Here is a 22,073-nt window from a genome sequence, read left to right as displayed (position 1 = left end):
GGCAGGTAACTGTAAATTTATCTATTTCTGTTGAGAACCACCTTATAAACTATGGAACAAGAAAAAATGAAGGTATAAGACGGAAAATTTTAACCTGCCATCTCTTGATCCACAATTTTCTGAATCAACTATTGAGTATTAAAATAAGAGTCTACATGAGGAGGTCCACAAAAAGCTCAATTCCCTGTCACATTAACGTAAGGGCCGTAGAATGCTTGATTGGTGTGCTCAACTTGTGGTACCTCCATGCATTCATCAAGACTGACATGACATTGAATGAAAATCACTTTATTACCATCATATTGTATAAGTTGCACTTCTTTTCCATACACACACTGAGTTTGTGTAAAGAAAAAAATTACAAAACAGCTCAAAGTATTAAACTTGCGGTATATACATCATTGATGAAATCCTTTTTTTTTCAATTTTGGGTACACAGTATGAAAAACAAGGTAGATATTGTTGCCTGTCTCGTGTACTACAGCCATAACAACCTTAAATTTTCATTTTTTAGCAATTGATCACTTTTTTGCTTCTACCAAACAAAGTGAGACGATAAAATAATTGTAAATGATACACTACAGAAGCCATCTCTGTTGCTATGCCAACTGAAATCTGAAAATGTCAAAGTCCACAGCTGAAATTTAAATCATGGAGGGATTATTTTTGACAATTGCTTTCTCTGAAATATGACATGCTCAGTTCTGTAAGTAAGCAATCATACAAGACAAAGCTTAATCTGAGTCTCAATACAGAGCCATTTGTTAACATATTTTTTGGCTTCAAAAGTTTGAACAGAGGATTCAAATTCAGCACCATTATGCAAAATAAAAGTGTTATATGTAACATCTTATTATTCATTTGTAGCTATTGTATCATCCTATGAAATGGTTAAACATGAAATGGTTAAACATGAGTTTTGGGCAGCAATAACAAAATGCTTCCCTTCAAACTGTCAGTAGTGGGATTTATGTGGGAAAGTTGTGTAAGGACTCTAGTTTTGAGGTCAAAAATACCATTTTATTGGTATCACTACATCATTTTCATACATCATCTTGCATACCGGTATTATTGTCAAGATATGAGGATTGTTGCATGATATCAAAAATCATGGGTGACATGAATTTTCCATGATTTTCAAGGACTTAATTTCACTTTCAAGAACCTCCCAGGACTTTCCAGATTGCAATTCTGGTTTATTGTAGTTAGGCTCAATGTAGATGTCACATGCAAGTGGCCCCATCTACTGCTAATCTGATTTTCAGAAGAGCTTCCCGGTCATCTTATTATAGATCACATGCAGCACAGGGTTGCTTTTCTGGCTAGTGATTGTATCCATGCTATTGTACAAAGGTAGTCTCTGACAATTTTGGCATTATCATCATATCATGATTTGTTGGAAGTGCTCTCCTACAAGTCTAGCATGGTGACCTAAACTTGAACAGCAAAACTTCAGCAGATACAATTTCAATGTATAATGAACTGGGTGAATTGACTTTGTCAAAGGGCATAATTCATCAGTTGGACATGTTACATAAAGTTCTGTGCAAATGGACAGGCGTTGGTTGACTTGCCATATTTCATTTTTCAAAAATTTCACAGGTTGATCTTGCCAAATGCTGCAAACAGCTTCAGTTTGAGTGAGGGTAACAGACTTAGTTGGTGAAGGAGAACAGTAAATAAAGTCATGGGTCTTTCTCTATTTTCAAACAAAAATTCCCTTTGAGTTGCAGGAACTGGTATATCCAACAAATTCACTGAAAGCAATAAAGCTGACTAGCTTTAATATTATTCATGTCAAAACTTGCTGCTACACTGGGTAGGAACTACTACTCAACTAATTTTTTACAGACAGAATACTGTATTTGAGACAGCCTGAGCTGATGACTTTAATACGCCATTTGCGTTCATAGTTAAAAATTTACAAAGTGATTTACAGCAACCCTGTACCAACTTTGACAGTACTGTTTATATCAGCTCATCATCTTTGTCATCAGCCAATCAGGATGCTACATCACACACCATGTTATTTCATTCCACTGCCGTACATCTTGTTCCATTCCAGATAGATTTCAAGATCTTTTTGAGAGACACTAGGCCGTACATTGGTCAATGCTTCCTCAAAGTCTTCATACACTATTGGTCTTACCTGTTGAAATATATTGCAAATGATGGTAAAAATATTGAATATAAAAGACGTCTTGTTACTAAAAAGACTTCTTGTTACTAAAAAGACTTCTCGTTACTGACATCATGAATATTTGAAAGGAATGAGTTTTTTGGATCTGTTGTAAACACTGAAACATTAACTTGTTTGCCCTGCAAAGTAAGGCTATCAAAACATGACCTTTGACCTACCTGATCAGCTGATATGTGTTGAATATCAGTCACCTGGATGGATCTTATTGGTCCAAGGGCTGCTTCCCGACACAGATTAGCCATGTCAGCACCAGAATAACCTGAAAATATATTAATGACATTATCACTAATGGAGTCAAGCTTTACAGTTCTAAATTATGGATACAGTGTACTGTATTGCTTTATGTGTCTAAGAGAAAAGTCCCTCCATGAAAAGGGACTGTGCTACTGAAAAATAAATGGCGAGAGTGAAGGTTGGTGGACCAAGACAGTGTTCAACACTAATTATCAGTAAGCTAAGGGGTTGTTAAAAATAGGGTTGGGGACTTGACAGACCACATGAAATTCATGAAACACTCTTTTTAGATTCTATCCATAAATCCTCATTTGTGCCATATTTGTTTATTAATTCAGCTTTGACATGGTGTAGGATGAGTCACACAGGTGACTGACACCTATAGAAAGTGACCCTCCACAAGAGAACAAAAACAATTAACATACAAATGCAGTAGACGGGAAAAAATGTGCAAAGGCCAAGATAAAAAAGACATGAAAACCGTATGAATATTCCTGAACTGTATGAACTAGAAATATAGAAAGATAGGTAAGTTGATAAATTTAGAAATACATGAAACACAGTAGTTCTTTGGAAACTCACAATCTGAATGAAACCAAGTCACAGAAATGATTTTACATACACTGATTAAAGTTGAACAAACAGTGTATATGGGTATTTAATGTTCTCTGTTGTCCTGGAAATACAATATATTTTGGGATTCTGACTTACCATCAGTATTTTCACAGATTTTCATAATTTCTTCCTCAGATAGACTGTAAGATTGTTGTGTTAGTAGATTCACAATAATCTGTTGTCTTGCAGCAAATTCAGGAAGTGGAATGTAAAGTCTTTTGACGAGTCGTCTCCTTGCAGCTTCATCAATCTCCTGAGGTCTATTGGTTGCCCCGACAACCAAGATCCTGTCACCAGAATCAGTGCCAGCACCATCCTGCAAGATTAAAATAACTTAACTATCCAAATAAAACATAAACAAATATTTTACAAAAAGAGTTATGCTGAGTGCATTTTGTGTTTTTGGATCACAAAGTATCTGCAATTTTAGTGTGCACATAAATTGAAATGCGAAAGTAGAAGTTTCTGTTTGTAAAAATCTGCTTTTTGATTACCACAGATGATGATGAAGTTCTAGGAATACAGTCCCTCTATCCACGTGGATAGAGGGACTGTGTTGGAATATACCGTACAATTATGATTACTGCATCGCAAAAAAATATATGGTGTGAAATATTGAAAACTTACAACTTTTCACTGTGAGACCAATATTTTGTCATCATTTCTAAAGGAGCATGTCTAACAGCTCTCTCAGTTAAAGTATGTTGCAAAGAATGGAAGGAAAGATTCTTCTGGAAGTAATCAGTGATAATTTCACCACAGCCTTATCCTTAGATCCTGTCACTATTCCAGCACAAGGATTCACATTCCATTGTCTCCATCATGGGAGTCAAATTACAATCAGCGATTAGGATGGTTTATACTTATCAAGACAAAGTCAGGTAACTGGGAGGGTCAGGATAGTGAACACTCACCAGTTGAACCAAGAACTCTGTTTTAATTCTTCTTGATGATTCATGTTCACCATCAACTCTCTGAGTCAGCAAGGAATCTATCTCATCTATGAAGATGACAGCAGGCTGATGACATCGTGCTACAGCAAACATCGCCCTCACCATCTTCTCACCTTCACCAACCTGTCAGACAATTGGTATTATGATTTCACTTCAAAATCAAATAGCCATTGTTTACAATGTCATGCCACTTTCCATTCAAGCTGCCCTCAAAATTTCATGAAGATGCTGATACAAATGAATTCTACTGGTACTACCAACACATATTAGCCAAACAAGTAAGAAATATGTTACTCAAAGAGATATATGTATATAAAAAGTTGCTTAAATCACAACTTTCACTGGTCATTTGATGTTTGAAGATCTATCATCTTGAATAAACTCAATTCTGTGCTGGTAATAACAGTCCACAAAGGCATGCCATTTGCAATAAAACATCCATTGTTCACTCACCCATTTGGATGTCAGTGATGAAGCACTGATACTGAAGAATGTGGCCCCAGCCTGACTGGCAATGCATTTACCTGAAACAGTCACATGATTAGAAATTTCAGAAATCTACAGAGTTTGCTGAAAATTACTGCAAATATATCTCCCATGGAGAAAACAATGCTATACTCCCTCATGGTGTAAACATTTTTTATGAATGTTCTTGCTTCTAATCATTTGCTTACATATAATACACTTACATCAACAGATGGCAAGATCACTAATTGTAACACTAGAGGGCGTTAGCAAGCAGCACAAGTCACTTGGTGAGAATAAGTACCCTGCACAGAATCAAGTGACTGGTAAGCAAGTTTGAGGAAACACTGAAATGTTGAAAGCCCTGAATATTTTAGAGTCAAATGCTACAATGCAAATCACAGCAGGAAAGATTGAAATGTATTTATGAAACAAAATGTGTATTTTTGAGAATCACATTGATAAAACTTCAAATGCAAGCCGCAGAGTGACTTACTAGGTGTTCGCAAAATGTCTTTTTGGAAACACCTACTGAATTAAAGTTGTGTTACATCACACATATTACATTAAGGTTTTGATGTTGAGTCAAATTAGGTATATGATCCCCAAGACTTTATTTTAATTTTAATTAAAGGTATACTGTCACCTGTTCCAATTTTGCCACAGTTACCATGGAAAGAGAAAAATCTAACCAATCACAGATTTTAAGCAGGTGGCCGCTTTTTAAAAACAGCACCCTCACAGGGGCATTTTGAATACCAAGGAACGCCCCTTTGACCATATATGGGCATATTTAGATTATAGGTGACTGTATACCTTTAAGACTGCAGAGCAGAGTGCCCTCAGAAGTGCTCACTCAAGGTTTTCTTTCATACATGGAAATTTCATACCGACACACAGAAATATCCAGAAAGTCTCTAACTAATGAAGAAAGTTCTTACCTTGGAAAACACTTTGCTAAAGAAACATAAATTAAGTTTTCTTTCTATTCCTGACAATAAAATTGTGATGCACCTAGAAGTGCATATAATTTAGGGAATATACCGGTATATTACTACATGAGAAAAACCAAACTCACCAATGAGGGTTTTTCCTGTTCCAGGGGGTCCAAAAAGCAACAATCCTTTGGGTGGACCCCTTAGTCCTGTAAAAATATCCCTGTAACATGAAACAGATTTAATTATTTCAATGTGTTGCTAGAAGACACATTCCTCATTAAAGGGGTGACCAAATGCTGTTGAAAAGTACATTATGGTTTGATTAAAATAAGATGGATGTTAATCTATACCAGCCAAGTAAATGATAGATGTACATATCACAACATTAATTAGGAATAGTTTTAAACACAGGTTTAGTCCACTTAAAATACAGAGATGACTTACGGTCTTAGCATTGGCCATATCACAATCTCTTTGATGGTTGTCTTGGCAAACTCTAAACCAGCAATGTCATCCCATGTGATTGGGGCGCCATGGTCCATTATCTTGTGAATGAGATTGAGAATATATCTGTGTGTCCACTGTATACTAGAATCATGTCTCATGACAAATGTTCTTGATTTTTCTTCTCTGATTTCACAACATTAATATTTCACATCATTGATATTTCACAGGTGAATACAACTGATCTGCTTACAGTAATATTTGTACTTCAACTTAGTGATATTGAAATGTTCCAATCATTTCTTTTTTATCATATTTTTGAACTTTTGAACTTACAGCAAGATGGAAAGTTGAATGTTGGCAAGGGATAGGCAAACAACAAGATGGTGTATTCTAAGCCATGCTAGATGCTCCTCTGAATTTACAAAGGCTTCTCTTGCACAAGAAAATTCAAAAATATTGGAAGTACTAGTTTGGGTTTCATGCAAGGAACTTTCAAGAAAGTATAGAATTGACACAGGAAGTTCCAAAGTTTGGGTGCACACTATTTATATCAAACACATTTTTATGATTGCAGACAGTCTTGCAACTTCAAAGGACGTAGAACCACTGTGTTTTGAACAAAACAAATTTATTTGTTATATTAGCGATAAAGGATTCTTTCAGATTTGGTAATTCAAGATATTTGATGTACCTCATTGGTGATCAGTTCAATCATTTTAGGGTCTATATTTTTCAACCTTTCATCTACAATTTCATCCTGTTCATCTCTATTGCCTTGGTGTCGTAGCCCTGATGAAGATCTGAAAAACACAATCATCATCATTAATAAACTGCACAACAGATTTCAGCATTGTATCATGTCAAGTTTCCAGTCACAACAGCAGTCACACACATACAACCTGTAATCTAGAATTCTCAACAATTAACTCTCACGCTTATTATGGATGTCTTTAAGAGTTGTCACATCATCATCATTATCTTTTTAATTGCTAAAAGCATATAATATCCGATATCCCAAATACGTGTATTCATTTGTATAAGGTGTATAAATTAGTATTGTTTTGGTATACAAATCAACTAATGATGAATCATTTTAAAAGGAAAATATTGTTTATCTTCAAATCCAGCATTATCTTACTAAAAACTATGTACTGGTTTCCATTATTGTTCCACTAGCCTTGTATTGCGATTGCTGTATTCGAACAAAATAATTTCTGACCTTTGACCCCTTTGACCAGAGGCCATACTGGTACCAGTAGAAATGGTTGAAAATTGCTGGTGTGACAAAACCTACCTATCTTCATCTCCGTCTCTGTTCAACACTGGCGGCACAAACTTGCTGTTTATTCCTCTCCTTATAGATGAAGAAAAAAGGGACTTTTACTTCTATATATATAAAAACATTGTTGTACCTAGGAGAAGAATCTGAAGACATTTGGGTCCCTCTCCATTAAAATCGTCGGACGATGGCAGGTTTGTTTGTTTTGGCTGGGGGGGGGGGGGGGGGGGGCAGTCCGAAATGCACCAGGAAAAAAGAGGTACCCGATCATTGTTTATCAGTCTACACATGTATGCACTCTCTGATTTTTCATAGTGCTTGCCATCTTTATTTCAGATTAATCAATGTCTCAATCAGCAACATATGCGTAATTTTCCCAATATTTCATCAAGCTTATTTAGATTTATTTATCCCTAGAAGAAATGAAATGAAGATTAGAGTATGATGCAAAGTTCTAGACTGAATGTGGGAATACAATTATTTTATCTCAACCAGCATATGATATTCATAACAGTGACCATTTTAAATGGGACAGAACTACAGTTTATTGTTCTAATGACTAGCCACACAATGTAACATTAAAAAGGAAAGCTAGCTTTCAATGTTCAAACTTTGTGACTTTATCACAAAATCTGTCCCTTGGTAAACAACCTCAACAACTGACAGACCTGCTTTATAATTGAACTTGATACATGTAACATGCTAATTGTTATCTTTGTCATTGATGAAATGTTTGCAGTATACCTGGTTGTTCCTAAAGATTTCTTACCACCACCATAGTTGGATGTAGATGGTGTATTTCTTCTGCTACCAAATTTCTTTTGGTTGTTTATAACCTTCGAGAAAAAGAAAATTGTTTACTTTTGTGAAACTGACCACAAAAACCTAAGACATTTGGAGCCTGTTTATATAGTTATTCAATGTGAAAAACAATTGAGTAAAATGAGACTTCCAACTGATCAACACAACCTATCCTAGTCTGATCTATTAACAAAATGTAGCTTAGTTTGCATCAGCGGATGAAATACATGTAATAGTTATAAGCATTTGAATTTACACACTGTCTCTGATGTGAGTTTTATTATTACAACAAGTAAAAGTAACTTCCAGATAAATGATATTTTGTTATTGGTAGGTCAGACTCCTATTGAAATTTTGAAACTTTGGAAATAGCATCATAATTATACAGATTATGAATTTATGAAATGTTAATGCCAAATGATGAAATCTACCTATAATATCATTATGCCTGATAACACTGATTGAAACACAACAGGTACTGTCATTGCACAAACAGTTACTGTCATTGCAAACACAATCATATAGCTTGATATTGAATAATGAATAAATCTTACAAGTTGTTCCCTGGCAGTCTTGAATAATGACGGTGCATTTGATGGTTGTTGGAAGTCATCATTGTTGTCATCATAATCGGATCTGCCAGTCTGTTTGCCTTGGTAGACATTTCTACTGCCTGTCTCCTGTTTGGTATAACTATCACCATCATTGCCTGCAATGAAATTAAGAACAGTTTATCTTATGCAAGTCAGCTTGATAAATATTGAATGTAGCTTTTTAAAACGTTTTACTGTTGAATAAGTATAGTAACTTTGCCATCATATTTGCAGATTAAACAATCCTTTACAATGGGTTTGGGCAAGTTTTGAACAGACTCTGTGTAGCCTTTTAAGCTCTAACTTTAAATGTTTACAAGTTTCAACTTCCTTTGGTAGGTTTCTTAGTCTGCCTTTGATTTGAACACATGGCTTCAAGAACAACACACTATTTCATTTATATTTCAAGACAGATTTGAGTTACAAAGTGATCATAGCACGAGTCATGAGCTTAGTTCAAAACTTGGCTCACTGATTACACATCAAATGAAAAACAGTCAAAAGAAATAACAAGCACTCATACCATTGAAGTTAGCTTTCCTTTTGAAAGTATTTTGAACATTTCCATGCCCTGTGTATGTACCGGACCAACTATCATTGTGAGTTGTCTCTCTATAATATGATCCACTTGACTCTGGTCCTTGTGTTCTATTCCTGCTTGGTCCAGAATCAAACTGATTGCTGGCAAATCCATGTCTGTTACTGTCTGGAATGCTCCTTCCAGGACCCGTCTGTTGGTAGAACACACTACTTGTCGCCGGTCTTGCCAGATTGGGATTATTTTTAGAACTGTATTTGAATCTGGAATCATCGTTGTTTGCAGATCTCATTGGTTTAAATAATGGTTTTGTGGCATCGTGGGTAGCTGGTTGCTGTGGATTTTTGTTCTGGAGTTTCACTGGCTGGTTTTCAGGAGCTGTTTGTCTCTTAGTTGGTTTAATATCAAGGATTATTTCATCTCCATCATTACCTCTCTCCTCAATAGCAGAAGCCTGAAGAAAACATTTAATAAAACGGCAAGATACAGTATATGTCGTGATAGTCTGAATTTCATAATTTGCAAATCATAAGAACAGTTACGAAAACTTTCATGTTATTTCACAATTCAATAAGTAACACACCTTGCTAAAATGACCATTAAACTGGTCAGATCTCTCAGACCCTATTTCCAAGATAGTTGAGACTTTTTCTGTCAGACATTTCACTAATCTTTTTTACCAAGATGAAGTCTGTCAAAAGTTTGTCTTGTACCAGCGGATCTCAAAAAATACTGCAAATTCATGTCAAACAACTAGCAGTAATAATTGAAAGGGTGGTTTCAGTATTTTGTAGAATCCATATTTAAAATATACAAAACCAAATATGAGCTAAAAATTGTTGGATGTTGCAAGGATGGTCTATCAAATTTAATGAAATACTCAGAAGACATGTTTGGACTGAGAGTTACTGAAAATTGGGTTGAATTTAGGCTGAATTCAATCTCGCCATTAGTGATTACTCTGAGTTCATTGAAAATTATGCATTATATAACACAGTTATAAATGGTACCTTGGAGACTTGGATGAGGTTTTTAACACAAGGCAGCTTCATAACATTGTCTTTTGTCAATGAAGATTTCCATGAAGAACTCTCTGAAATATGAAATGTTATGTACAATGTTCAGCAGAATGAGGTGTGTTGGGTCACATTGTATCATATATGTAAAACTGAAATCTGATTCCAAATACAGTGGTTTAAGATAATGATTTAAATTACAGGGACAAAGTTGGCCATTTTTCATGAATTTTGTTTGATACGAGATGGTACTTATATTGTTTGACATGTTGAAAGATACTGAATGAATGGGTGACCATGCATATATTTGACCCTGGTTTTAGACAAAATAAAATGAAACCATCACGAAAATGAATTAATGGTCATGACCATTAATTCATTCTCGCGATGGTTTCATGTATCGTGTCTAAAACCGGGGTCAAATATATGCATGCATGCGTCACCCATTCATTCAGTACCTTTAAAGCAATTTTATCAAACATAACGTTTCAGTTTCATCATTTACTACAGACATGATACGCCCTTCCAGTAATCTTTCCGCTGGAAAAATCGACATACAATTATTGAATAAATTATCATAAATTACTGTATTTGAACCAACCAAGTAGGTCTACATATATCTGGGTCTGAATCATATACTTTGATCATGACATTCTATAATGCTGTCATTGTCTTTTCATACAGTTTTCTCTAAAAACTCTTTTAACAAAATGTGCTGTTTCAGAGGTCAAAGCTTCCACTATCACGGTACCACCATGGGTGTGACATTGGTAAAGTCTGACTGATGTGAAATGTGTATCATTGTTTCTTACCATTTGGTTTGTTGGCAGATAGTGCAGCTTCCGCATAATTGTCCACTCCTTGGAAAAGAAGAAATATGAAAGTTATGTAATTGTAAAAAAATTTTGATGTGTTCACTTACTACAAAATCTCATCTACAACCCACTATGGATCTTCATACCAAATGTTGGGGTGACACATGTGGTGGTTTTTAAAGTTTTACAGTGAACAGACATACATAGAGACAACACACCAATTGACCCCTGTAGCTCCCCTCACTTGATGTACATAAAAGATATGGAAGTTAAACAACTTATGAAAAAATTTATTTATGAAACAATGATTTTGTATTCTTTTCAGCCAAAAAAAAAGGAAACAGGTTTATTTCTCATCCTCAGGAATTGATTTGAACTGACCAAATGAATTTTTTCTCTGCGTTTGCCCACAAAAAATTCTACGTAAACCATTGATTATATAGGGTGATTATCAGCCAGCTTTCATAATTGTATGTCATGTTATACTTGTATAACAAGTCATCGTCGATGACACAATACCCACTTGTCTGCTTGGTTATAATCCTTGGTGCGAACTGAATTCATTCTTATTCTGTTTTGCTCTCTATGTATAAAAAATGGTATTTCTGTTCTGGTCTGTCTCTGTGACAAGTTTTTTCCAAATTTGAACAAAATCAGTTCACAGATGTTTATGATTCAAAAACATAAACAAGCGACCTAGCGGCCGATATAGCTCCGAAACTATTTTTGACACATGTTGATGAAGAAGGTGGAAATCTTTGATAGCTCAATGCAATGGCCAGAAAAAAAGTGGCTAAAATAAGCTGCAAAAATACACAATTTCATCATACTTTGAATATATCACATTGGATCATCCCTAAGAACATGTCAACCAAAGCTATCCGATGAGTAGTTTTTTGAGAATGAAATTTTCTGACCAAAATGGCAACATTGCCCCAAAAATACAAAATTATAGATTTCATCAGAAATTCAATATATATTACTAAGCTCATTTGTAGAAACCTGTATACCAAATTTCAAAGCTATCAGAACAGTACTTTTTGAGAAACACACTTTTTGACCAAAAATGGCACAAATTGCCCCAAAATTACAAAATTGCAGATTTCATCATAATTTTAATAAATATCATTAAGGTGATCTGTAGGAACCTGTATACCAAATTGCAAAGCTATCAAATGAGTAGTTTTGGAAATACACAGTTTTTGACCAAAAGTGGATAAAATTAACCCAAAATTACAAAATTGCAGATTTCATCATAATTTCAATAAATATCATTAAGTTCATCTGTAGGAACCTGTATACCAAATTTCAAAGCTATCAGATGAGCAGTTTTGGAAATACACATTTTTTGACCAAAAATGGCAAAAATTGCCCCAAAAATACAAAATTACAGATTTCATCAGAAATTCAATATATATTACTAAGTTCATCTATAGAAACCTGTATACCAAATTTCAAAACTATCAGACCAGTACTTTTTGAAAAAAACATTTTTTGATTAAAAATGGCAAAAATTGCCTTAAAAATGCAAATTTGCATATTTCTGCACAATTTGAACAAATCTACAATAGATCATCCCTAGGGACACATGTACCAAATATCAAAGCTATCTGACTTGTAGTTTTGAAGAAGAAGATTTTTAAAGATTTTTTTACCAAAAACGACAAAAATTGCCTTAAAAATACAAATATGCAAATTTCACCACGATTTGAACAAATCTGACTGATGTCACCCTAAGTAAACTCCATATCAAATTTCAAAGCAATCGGACAAGCAGTTTCAGAGAAGATTTTTTTACCAAAAACACCAAAAAATGTCCCAAAAATACAAATATGCAAATATCACCACAATTTGAACAAACTTAAGTGAAGTCACCCCAAGTGAACTGCATATAAAATTTCAAAGCATTTGGACTTGCGGTTTCAGAGGAGAAGGCAATATTTGACGGACGACAGACGACGACGACGGACGACGACGACGGAAATCAACCTATTTGATAAGCTCCGCGTCGCTGACAGCGGAGCTAAAAATTGGAAAAAAATGACCGCCTTGCGGCCATATTCAAACTTTTCGCAAAATAACTTTACATGCATATGTAGGTCATAGTGCTTTGCCTTTGTGCCAAGTTTGAACATAATCAGTTCATGGATGTTTGAGTATTGGGTCAATGACATGAAAAAATCGCAAAAAATGTGGCTGCCTCGTGGCCATATTTGATCGTTTCGTGAAATAACTTGACATGCATATCAAGGTCATAGTGCATATATATGTGATAGGGATTAATATATGTACCAACTTTCAATGCAATCGCGCCCAGTATCGCTGAGAAATTTACGTGAACGAACGCACAGTCGTCAAATATAGGAAACAAAATGGCTGCCACGCAGCCATTTTAGACCGGATCAAAACAAAAATCAATGTGCATATGTATAACATACAGAATAATCTATGTACCAAGTTTGAATGGAATCGCTCCTAGCATCACTGAGAAATTTGCGTGAACATACGCACCAACATCAAATACAGGAAACAAAATGGCTGCGAGACAGCCATATTGGATCGGATCGTAAAACAAATCGATGTGCATATGTATGGCATAGGTAATAATCCTTGTACCAAGTCTGAACGAAATCGCTCCAGGCGTCTCTGAGATATCTGCGTGAACGGACGGACGGATGGACGCACACATGGACGCACGGACATGACCAAACCTATAAGTCCCCCGGACCGTGTCCGTGGGGACTAAAAAGGCAGTAAGTAAAGATTTAGTAGTCGTTATTTTAATTGTTATGTATACTTATATTGGTTACTTCTTTTGTTGTTGGAAGATAACCACCATTAAATAACTGCTGGATCCACCATACCTGATTGCTTGTCAGAATTATCAACTATGCTGGAATAATGCTCAAAATATTGTTTCTGCAATATAGTCTGAGACTTTTTATCAGGCAGTCTGAAATTGAAACAAAAAAAGACAAAATCATGACAATTAAAAACAAGAATTCAAAAAAGATTAACCCTTTTCCTGCCAGACAGTATCACTTTCCCATCAGCCAAGTCAGTAAAAAGCGATATTGAGCCAAAACATGACGTATTTTCACTCACTTGGTTTGGGTTTTTATAGCATCTTTAGTCCAAAAAAATCAAGTTTACAGTATTTGTGTTTTCAACAGCCTTCAAATGTATAGTATTATGTTAAAATACACCATATGGAATATGTTGTGTTTCATTAATTTTAACCATCTTGACCTCGTGGTGAAATATGAACTTGGCAGGAAAAGGGTTAAGTACAAGTAATTGTTGAAGGATGTTTCGCAATTTTGACTTAAACGTTGTGATAAACTGAAACCGAGTGATGTTATGGCTTTAATGCTGAGGTTGCGATTGAGAACAGTGTATTCTTTAAAAAATTCTTGAATTCTTTAGGTCACTTTTGGAATTTCATGGAAGGTATTTCCTTGAGTAAGAACTATATTAGCAGTACATAATAATAATCTTATCAATTTCTTGCATTCAAAGAGCAGTTTCTACAGTCAATGTTATGACAAATTGCCCTATTCTAATGTCAGGCCTACTTGCCTCAGTGAGTACCCGGCAGAACATAAAGATGAATTTTTTGCAGTAATGGGAATTTGAATAAGCACATCTAACATCCTCATCCAAAATATATTTATTAAAAAAGTAGACCATAGTTTGTACTGAGTGGAGAGACCATGGTAGTTTGTGTATGGTGGAGGGACTATGGTAATTTGTGTAGAGTGGAGGGACCATGGTAATTTTTGTACGGTTGAGGGACTATGGCAGTTTGTGTATGGTGGAGGGACTATTGTGGTTTGTGTAGAGTAGAGGGACCAAGGTAATTTTTGTACTGTTGAGGGACTATGGCAGTTTGTGTATGGTGGAGGGACTTTTGTGGTTTGTGTAGAGGGACCACGGTAGTTTTTGTACGGTTGAGGGACTATGGCAGTTTGTGTATGGTGGAGGGACTATGGCAGTTTGTGTAGAGTAGAGGGACCAAGGTGATTTTTGTACGGTTGAGGGACTATGGCAGTTTGTGTATGGTGGAGGGACTATTGTGGTTTGTGTAGAGTAGAGGGACCACGGTAATTTTTGTACGGTTGAGGGACTATGGCAGTTTGTGTATGGTGGAGGGACTATTGTGGTTTGTGTAGAGGGACCACGGTAGTTTTTGTACGGTTGAGGGACTATGGCAGTTTGTGTATGGTGGAGGGACTATGGCAGTTTGTGTATGGTGGAGGGACTTTGGTGGTTTGTGTAGAGTGGAGGGACCACGGTAGTTTTTGTACAGTTGAGGGACAATGGCAGTTTGTGTATGGTGGAGGGATCATGGTAGTTTGTGTATGGTCGAGGGATCATGGTGGTTTGTGTAGAGTGGAAGGACTATGGTAGTTTGTGTATGGTGGAGGATGGAAGGACCATGGCTAATTTGTGTACGGTGGAGGGACAATTGAAGTCTGTGTATTGTGGAGGGACCATGGTTCGTGCATGGAGGACATACCATGATAGTTTATATATGATAAAGAGATCATGATTTGTGCATGCTGGAGGGACCATGGTACATTGTGTACCGTAGAGGGATATTGCCTGTGCTAAAATGTGATTTAGAATCAATGATGAATTGCACACTGGCTGTATTCATTGGTTATCTTACCTGTCAGTGGCACTGGCATACTGGACTTGTGACAAGATACCTCTGATAGCATCTGCTTTCTGAGCTGCTGTACTCCCTTCTGTTTTCAAAACAAAGTAATGCCTTTGCCACTGATTTAGTAAACTATCAATGCTGTCACTTTCTTCTACACTAGCCATTTCTAAATAGGGTAACCAATAAAAAAAAATAAAAAAAACATAGCTTCATGGACTTTTGGACACTTACACCAGTTCAACTCATATCTGCAGATCTAACAAAGTCATCGATGCAAATTTGCAGTATGTAGCGAGTAAATTTAATAGGGCATGGAGGTTTAGACAAGTCTCACTGGTACCATGGTCTTTGGGGAGTAATTTATAGTAAAATCTCGCTGACACCTCCTTTCACTATTGGAAATCCAATTAATTTTAGTGAACTACGGAAAAGTACTGAGTTACATTTTTCGTCCTCTACCTTAGTCTTGTAGTTTTATCATACACCGGACCTCAATTTGCTCTGATAGGGCCACTTGAAGTCCTCATGATCCATTGGACTACCACCGCATGACAATTCACTGGCCTGGGTGAAAAATTCAGTTGTCCTAGGCCTTGGATAAGAGGACTTGTTAACCAGATCATAGGTATGCAATGAAGGCATAGAAAGTAATTCAGCACTATCTTGAAAGGTGATGCAAAATACTTCCATAATTTTTTTTTTTTTTTTTTTTTTTTTTTTTTTTTGGTTGCCCTCGTTAAGTCAAACTTGAAGCTGAATTGCATCTGCAAATACCAAAAGGCCTTCGGGTGGCCAAAAGTTTAAATAAATTGCTCAGCAAAAATTGCAAAGAATATGTTTTAATCCATGCAGCTTTTTCTACTCATACAAAAAGTACTGAATTTGAGTACAAAAGAGTCATGTTATGTAAAAACAAAATTTCAGACCTTGGATAGAAAACTTATATTTTGGCTTTGCCACTCTGGTTGCCCCTCCTTGCATCTATTGTAAATCGCTAGGGTCTTATATCATATCAATATTCTGACACTGGCTGGTTCACAAGGAGAAATATTGTTTCTCCTGTGTGGCACAGCTTGTTTCAGAAAAGATGAAGCACGCTGTATTGTCTTTGGTTGAGTATGACTAGGACAGCATACCGATAGCTGTAAATCTTGAAAAATAATGTCTTGGACTGTGGTTTTAAATAAAAATCTACCATGGACATGACTTTTCCCAAATCAAGTGGTTTTTATCCTGAAACACTGTCCAGAGTCTACAAGATGACTAAAATTTTAACATTTTAACATCTCTTTGTGTGGGTCTGTAAGTTGTTCCAGGCTATGCCTCCAACACTAGCTTAGCTGGCGTTTGAGGCAAAGCCTGGAACAACTTAAAGCCGCAATTTTCAATCCCAAGTTCTCGCATTAGTGAAGTTCTCCTCCCCGTCAAACACTTGGCCAGTACAATTTTTGATTTCTATAACATTAATTACACAAACTGATCTCAACCTTTTGTCACCTTTTGCTAATCCTACAAACAGAGTTTAATACAATCGTTTGATTGACGGTCGGTTCAAATCGCCAATGGTCATTGATTCCCCGTCACCAACGCTCGAATTTTCAAGAAAAAAATCGTTTCCAGTCACTTTAGAATTTGAATATAACCACAGAGGTCGATCGGCAGCAGCTTTTGCACTAACCGCTTGGCAGTCTGTCTGCATTTTTGCAGCCGGAAAAAACTAACTGTGGCATTTTCTGGAGTGTGTGCCCACGTGTTGCCTGTTTGGTGTCCACTTACACAATGAACACCGCTATAGCTCTGCGCCCTTTTCAAGGGAAGCTCCACCTTTAAAGCTAGCCAAGAAAAATCTACTTTTGGTATCTATTCTCCAAGTTGTAAATACAGCATAGCAGTCTTGATGTTGAATTTTGGTTTCTTCAAACTTACATGAAACATTCTTCATATACTTAACTGTTCACATCCCCTACAAATCTCTTGTTGTTGTGGAGGGACTGTGTGCTAACCATGTAATTTACGATCTATGAATTTATGAACATGATATTTCAATATCATACAAAAATTAATTAAATCAATTTTAATAAGTCTAGGGGAGGACAATGAGCAGTAGGACACACATAACAAAGGGCATAGGTGTGAAGGACTCCCTTGCTAACTATGTTTACTGTGACCGGCAGCAGCTGCAGGTCAAGACATTGATGACATTGACAATGTTATATGCAATGTTTAGTTTTGTTCTTGCTATACTGCACTTTCCGAAGTGTGTTGGTGTGCAATAAAGCTGTCGTAATTGCTACTGAAGTTCAATTTGCAAATTCTGTATACATAGGCTGAGGGCAATCACTTTCTGCGAGTTATGGTATTACAAAAATGCAAATTAAATGACTTGTTGGGAAATTTAACAATTTGCCTGTCTCCCCAGCCTTTCTGATGAAGCAAAAACACAGACTAGCTATCGTAGCTCGAGGTTTTACCTCGGGTTACTGTTCGGTCAGAAAGTCTGGATTTGCCGTCAGATCCCCCTCCTATGTCAAACTCCGTGCGACACGAAGAGAGCGAAGTAGCTAGTACAGCAAGCTATGACTATGGAGCTAGAAAGGGGACCTTGGTCTTTGCTGCAGTGTCGTTATCAGTTTCTCCGGCGATCCTCCACGCCATCCCAACACCCCAAGTTCGGTCCTACTAATTACTGCCCGTCACTGCCCGTCAGGAAATTAGCCTTCCAATTACTGTAATCTGTCGATATATCAATACCAAAGACCACTTATATAATAGAAAGCTACAAAATAAGAGTCTGTTTTACTCCAAATGCCCGAGTCCTGTCTCAGAACTAACGTGAATATTGGAGTGCTAAGTTCTCTACTCGACGGGCAGTGATGATAGGCAGTGTTCGGAGATCGATTACGATCAGCGTTGCCACTTGTTCGCAAATCAACGTTGTTGGGGTCTGGGACGACAATTTTGTTTGGTTGTATAGTAAGTAATGTTTTTGATATGAGATATCAACTGATTACAGTCGTTGAAAGGTAAATTTCCCGACGGCAGTGACGGGCAGTGGTCGGACGTCGACGGGCAGTATTGTATGGCCAGTGGTGATGCATGTACGATCACACGATTAGCGTTGCTACTCGTTCGAAAATCAACATTTTTCGGATCTTGGAATATTATTTCGTTCGTTTTTACAAAGAGTAGTGGTCTTTGGTATTGAAATATCGACTGATTACAGTAATTGGAAGGCTAATTTCCTGACGGGCAGTGACGGGCAGTAATTAGTAGGACCCCCAAGTTGGCTGCGGAATAGCCCTACGAGTATGGCGAGAGTGTCCGGCTTTGGCTACGCCGCTTACGCGGCGGAGCCAAAGCCGCTGAGCGGCGGGGTCCAGACACTTCGCACCAAAACCACTTCGCACCATACCATCTCGTCCCATACCATTTCGCACCAAAACCACTTCGCACCAAAACAACCTCGTACCAAAACCACTTCGCCCCAAAAGTCATGTCCCCCAAACCACTTTGCCCGAAACTTATCGCTAACTGGTAAAGCTGAAAATAACCACCTTCGTGTCATCCTGGGACTGAAATCTTGAAAGTGTACGCATTTCGCGAAATTGACATCGTGCAATTCCGCGCACGGCACCTGAGTTGTAGCATTTGCGTGTTTCTTTATGGTTTCATGCAACAATAAATGGTTCGTGGTAGCCAAAATGTCCTAATACATTAATGCTTCTAAGTTGTAGGTAAAAACAATCTTATGATACGTCGTATATCGTTGTTTCAGGACGAGTTGACGGTACTATACTTTGGGCGAAGTGGTTTTAGTACGATGTGGTACTTGGGGCGAAGTAGTACTTGGGACGAGGTGGTTTTGGTACGAAATTGTTTTGGGACGAAGTTGTGTGGGAACCTGAGCGGCGTAGCCAAAGCCGGACACATGTGTGCATATACCGGTAGTATACACACGTCTATCGGGAAAAGTAAGTGGCAGTAGTCCGCAGAGCAGAATTGGATCCCAAACGAGCGACTGTTACGTGACATACCCTTCAAGTTCAAGAGTTATTCATCAGTTCATTCCTGATTTTGCAAGTTGATGTAGGCGTTCACTGGCGTCTCTTCCATTCCTATACCTACTTGATCAAAATACTGTACACATGATCAACACAGGGACACGTTTCAGTCAAAAAAGTTCGATGCTTCTGGCTAGTTGATTCTTTAACACGTATTTCCCGTCCGTTCCTCCTGGTTCCTCCTATTCACACGTTGAAATCCCCCGCCATGGCTGCGCGAGATTCTCGCGAACAACGAGATCTATGAGCGCCACAGTAAATTCTTTGTGAAAGCCAGGAAAGCGTAATCTTGCATGTTTGTAAATAGATTTCTCTTTTGCGTGTGGACTCCTTCCCAGTGTTTCGAAGCCACTCATCAGCTGGTACTTTGAAACTGTGAGTATACAACATTACTTAGAATGCTTTCTCAAATTATTTATCAGACCATAGACGGATCTGTCGAGCTCGAGTTGTAGTTCACTGCACCAGATACCAACTCTGCATAGTGCATATGATTGATGGTACAACAAGTGATGGTGATTGTAAACTAAACCTGATGTGTCGAGCCAGTTTGGAAATTTAAAGAAATGAGGCTGTTGTTAAATTTCAGGGGGGGGGGGGGGGGGGGGAATGGAACATGGCTACATTTTACATTTCAAGCTTTACCCTCATGGTGTCCCCTGATTTTATTATACCATGTATAACTGCAGCACCGTTGCCAAAGGATGTGTCAGGCGTTTTCATGTTTTCGTGCGACCCCAAAACCCAAGGCACAACCCTCAGGTATATTACATTTAGGTCTTTTTCTACTTTCATGTATGCAAATCCCTCCAAACACAGCGAAAACATTTAGAACACCATACAATATGGCTTCCTTGAAACCGGAAGTAACGCATAGCCAACTGTCAATCTTATGTTTCAGCAACTAGTAATATGCCGGAAAACAAAGGGACATTTCGAGAGATTCTACCCAAGCAAGGAATGCTGTACCAAGAGGACATCCCGACTACAGTTTTATGTAAACCAAAGTTAATGCCCCTTAAATCAGTGACACTTGAAAAAATGGAGAAAATGCAAAAAGAAGCCCAAGAAACTGTAAAACAACAAGAGCTTGCAATGCAGCAGGAACAGGCAGCATTGATGAATCAATCACAACAAGGACTTCCTGAATTCTAACGTCAGTGAAGCTGTGTAAAGACACTGCATTTAAGCGGAGTGACTTTGTTGACCCTCTTCATAAAAAGATGAGCCTGACAATACTTCAAATGCCCTTATATGGACTGAGAGGTGTATAATAAAAGCATGTGATATGCACACTCTCAATACATTTATTTCTAATTTATTTCTATCACCAGTAGGATGGCAGTGATGTGATTCTGAATTGAAATAGTATAGAATGTTCCTTTTGTGATGTCAGTAATCAAACTTTCCACTTGACATTACTGTAACATAGTAAACAGGTCTGCCATGATGTATCGCTGTCACTGGTTGCCAAAGAAACTTTTGTCCCTGTATATAAGGTATTAATATGAGAAAGATTGCACAGCTTAATTTGCTTATACAATCTACAGACATGGACAATTAATAGTCAAACCATACACATACTGATCCAATCTATTACACTCATTACATGGCAATGTCATTGATACTGTACTGTTTTCAGATAAATTATCATTTGTTCCATGAGATGCTAAGCATTTGCCAGCTTGTGATGCCGGCCTAGGCAGTTTTGTATTGTTCATCATATCCCATAATTTTCAAAGATTTGTTCTGGAGTTCACAGTTTGAAAATACCTGCAGTTGACACCTACTTTTGCAACAAAACCACACAATCTACATTAATATTGTGTGATAAATCACTTGTAGATGTTGTCATCAGAGTATTTGTAGAATGGTTTGGAATTCCTCCCATGACAATTTGCAATACGGTGACATGTAGCAACTTATGCAGAAATTCGGTAATTTCATGAGGTGCATGCATGTCATGTACATAGTATGTTTCAATATTTGATTTGAATTATGAAGTTTGTGACACTGTTCTCTTCAGCAGTTCTTTATTTCACAATTTTACAGAGGGGTTGGTTGCTGAGACTTTCCATGGAACAAAAGTACACACCTCAGGATAAGGTGGTTTAATTACACTGTGGATCCTCAGTCAAGTTTATACTGTAAATAATTTCATTTGGTGTACTGTCTTTTGTTATTTGATGTAAAATAAATGAAAAGTTTTGCTGTAATGTTTTGTTTACTGTACTTTGTGCATCAAAACTAACAATTCTCCCTTTGTTTTGTAATCAAACATTATTCCATGCATAAATGAATAAAATTCAAATTCTGGGACCAGCATTTTTTGTTAATACATGAAAACAGACATTTGTTATGACTGCTTTTAATCTCTGTCATTTTTTATGACTGCTTTAATCTCTGTTATTGGTCTCAAGTTAGTCTTTACCAAGAACCAATTCTGTCCAAA

At 37.0% G+C, this 22,073-nt stretch overlaps 1 protein-coding gene and 1 long non-coding RNA gene across 4 annotated transcripts; one reads left to right on the top strand and one right to left on the bottom strand.

The window, feature by feature from the left end:
- Positions 1-272: 272 nt before the first annotated feature.
- LOC139119810 (fidgetin-like protein 1) lies at positions 273-19,837 on the bottom strand. Of its 3 annotated transcripts, none has more exons than XM_070683714.1 (17): positions 19,595-19,837; positions 15,567-15,726; positions 13,759-13,847; positions 10,892-10,939; positions 10,074-10,156; positions 9,049-9,517; positions 8,487-8,641; positions 7,876-7,967; positions 7,147-7,206; positions 6,544-6,652; positions 5,850-5,950; positions 5,546-5,625; positions 4,456-4,526; positions 3,964-4,125; positions 3,146-3,365; positions 2,359-2,459; positions 273-2,149 (listed from the first exon to the last, which is right to left on the bottom strand). In XM_070683714.1, the coding sequence occupies exons 2-17, from the start codon at positions 15,722-15,724 to the stop codon at positions 2,027-2,029; spliced, it is 2,121 nt and encodes a 706-aa protein (XP_070539815.1). In that variant the 5' UTR covers positions 15,725-15,726; positions 19,595-19,837; the 3' UTR covers positions 273-2,026. The 3 variants fall into 3 exon arrangements, with proteins under 3 accessions (XP_070539815.1, XP_070539816.1, XP_070539817.1); XM_070683715.1 differs by having other exon boundaries at positions 19,686-19,826; XM_070683716.1 differs by lacking the exon at positions 19,595-19,837 and adding an exon at positions 16,020-16,107.
- Positions 19,821-21,837, top strand: LOC139119813 (uncharacterized). The gene is made up of 2 exons (XR_011548997.1): positions 19,821-19,996; positions 20,523-21,837. It is a non-coding gene; the product is annotated as an uncharacterized lncRNA (long non-coding RNA).
- Positions 21,838-22,073: the final 236 nt, after the last annotated feature.

The sequence above is a fragment of the Ptychodera flava genome, chromosome 20 (genome assembly GCF_041260155.1).
Source record: "Ptychodera flava strain L36383 chromosome 20, AS_Pfla_20210202, whole genome shotgun sequence".
NCBI lineage: Eukaryota > Metazoa > Hemichordata > Enteropneusta > Ptychoderidae > Ptychodera > Ptychodera flava.
This window is presented reverse-complemented; position numbering and strand designations above follow the sequence as displayed.

What these genes read in the sequence shown, in the direction of transcription:
- LOC139119810 (XM_070683714.1), bottom strand. Translation starts at nt 15,724, where the DNA reads ATGGCTAGTGTAGAAGAAAGTGACAGCATTGATAGTTTACTAAATCAG. An exon ending in AGACTGCCAGGGAACAACTT is followed by an intron (nt 7,968 to 8,486) that starts GTAAGATTTATT and finishes TTTTTCTCGAAG; the next exon opens with GTTATAAACAACCAAAAGAA. An exon ending in ATATGGCCAATGCTAAGACC is followed by an intron (nt 5,626 to 5,849) that starts GTAAGTCATCTC and finishes TTCATGTTACAG; the next exon opens with GGATATTTTTACAGGACTAA.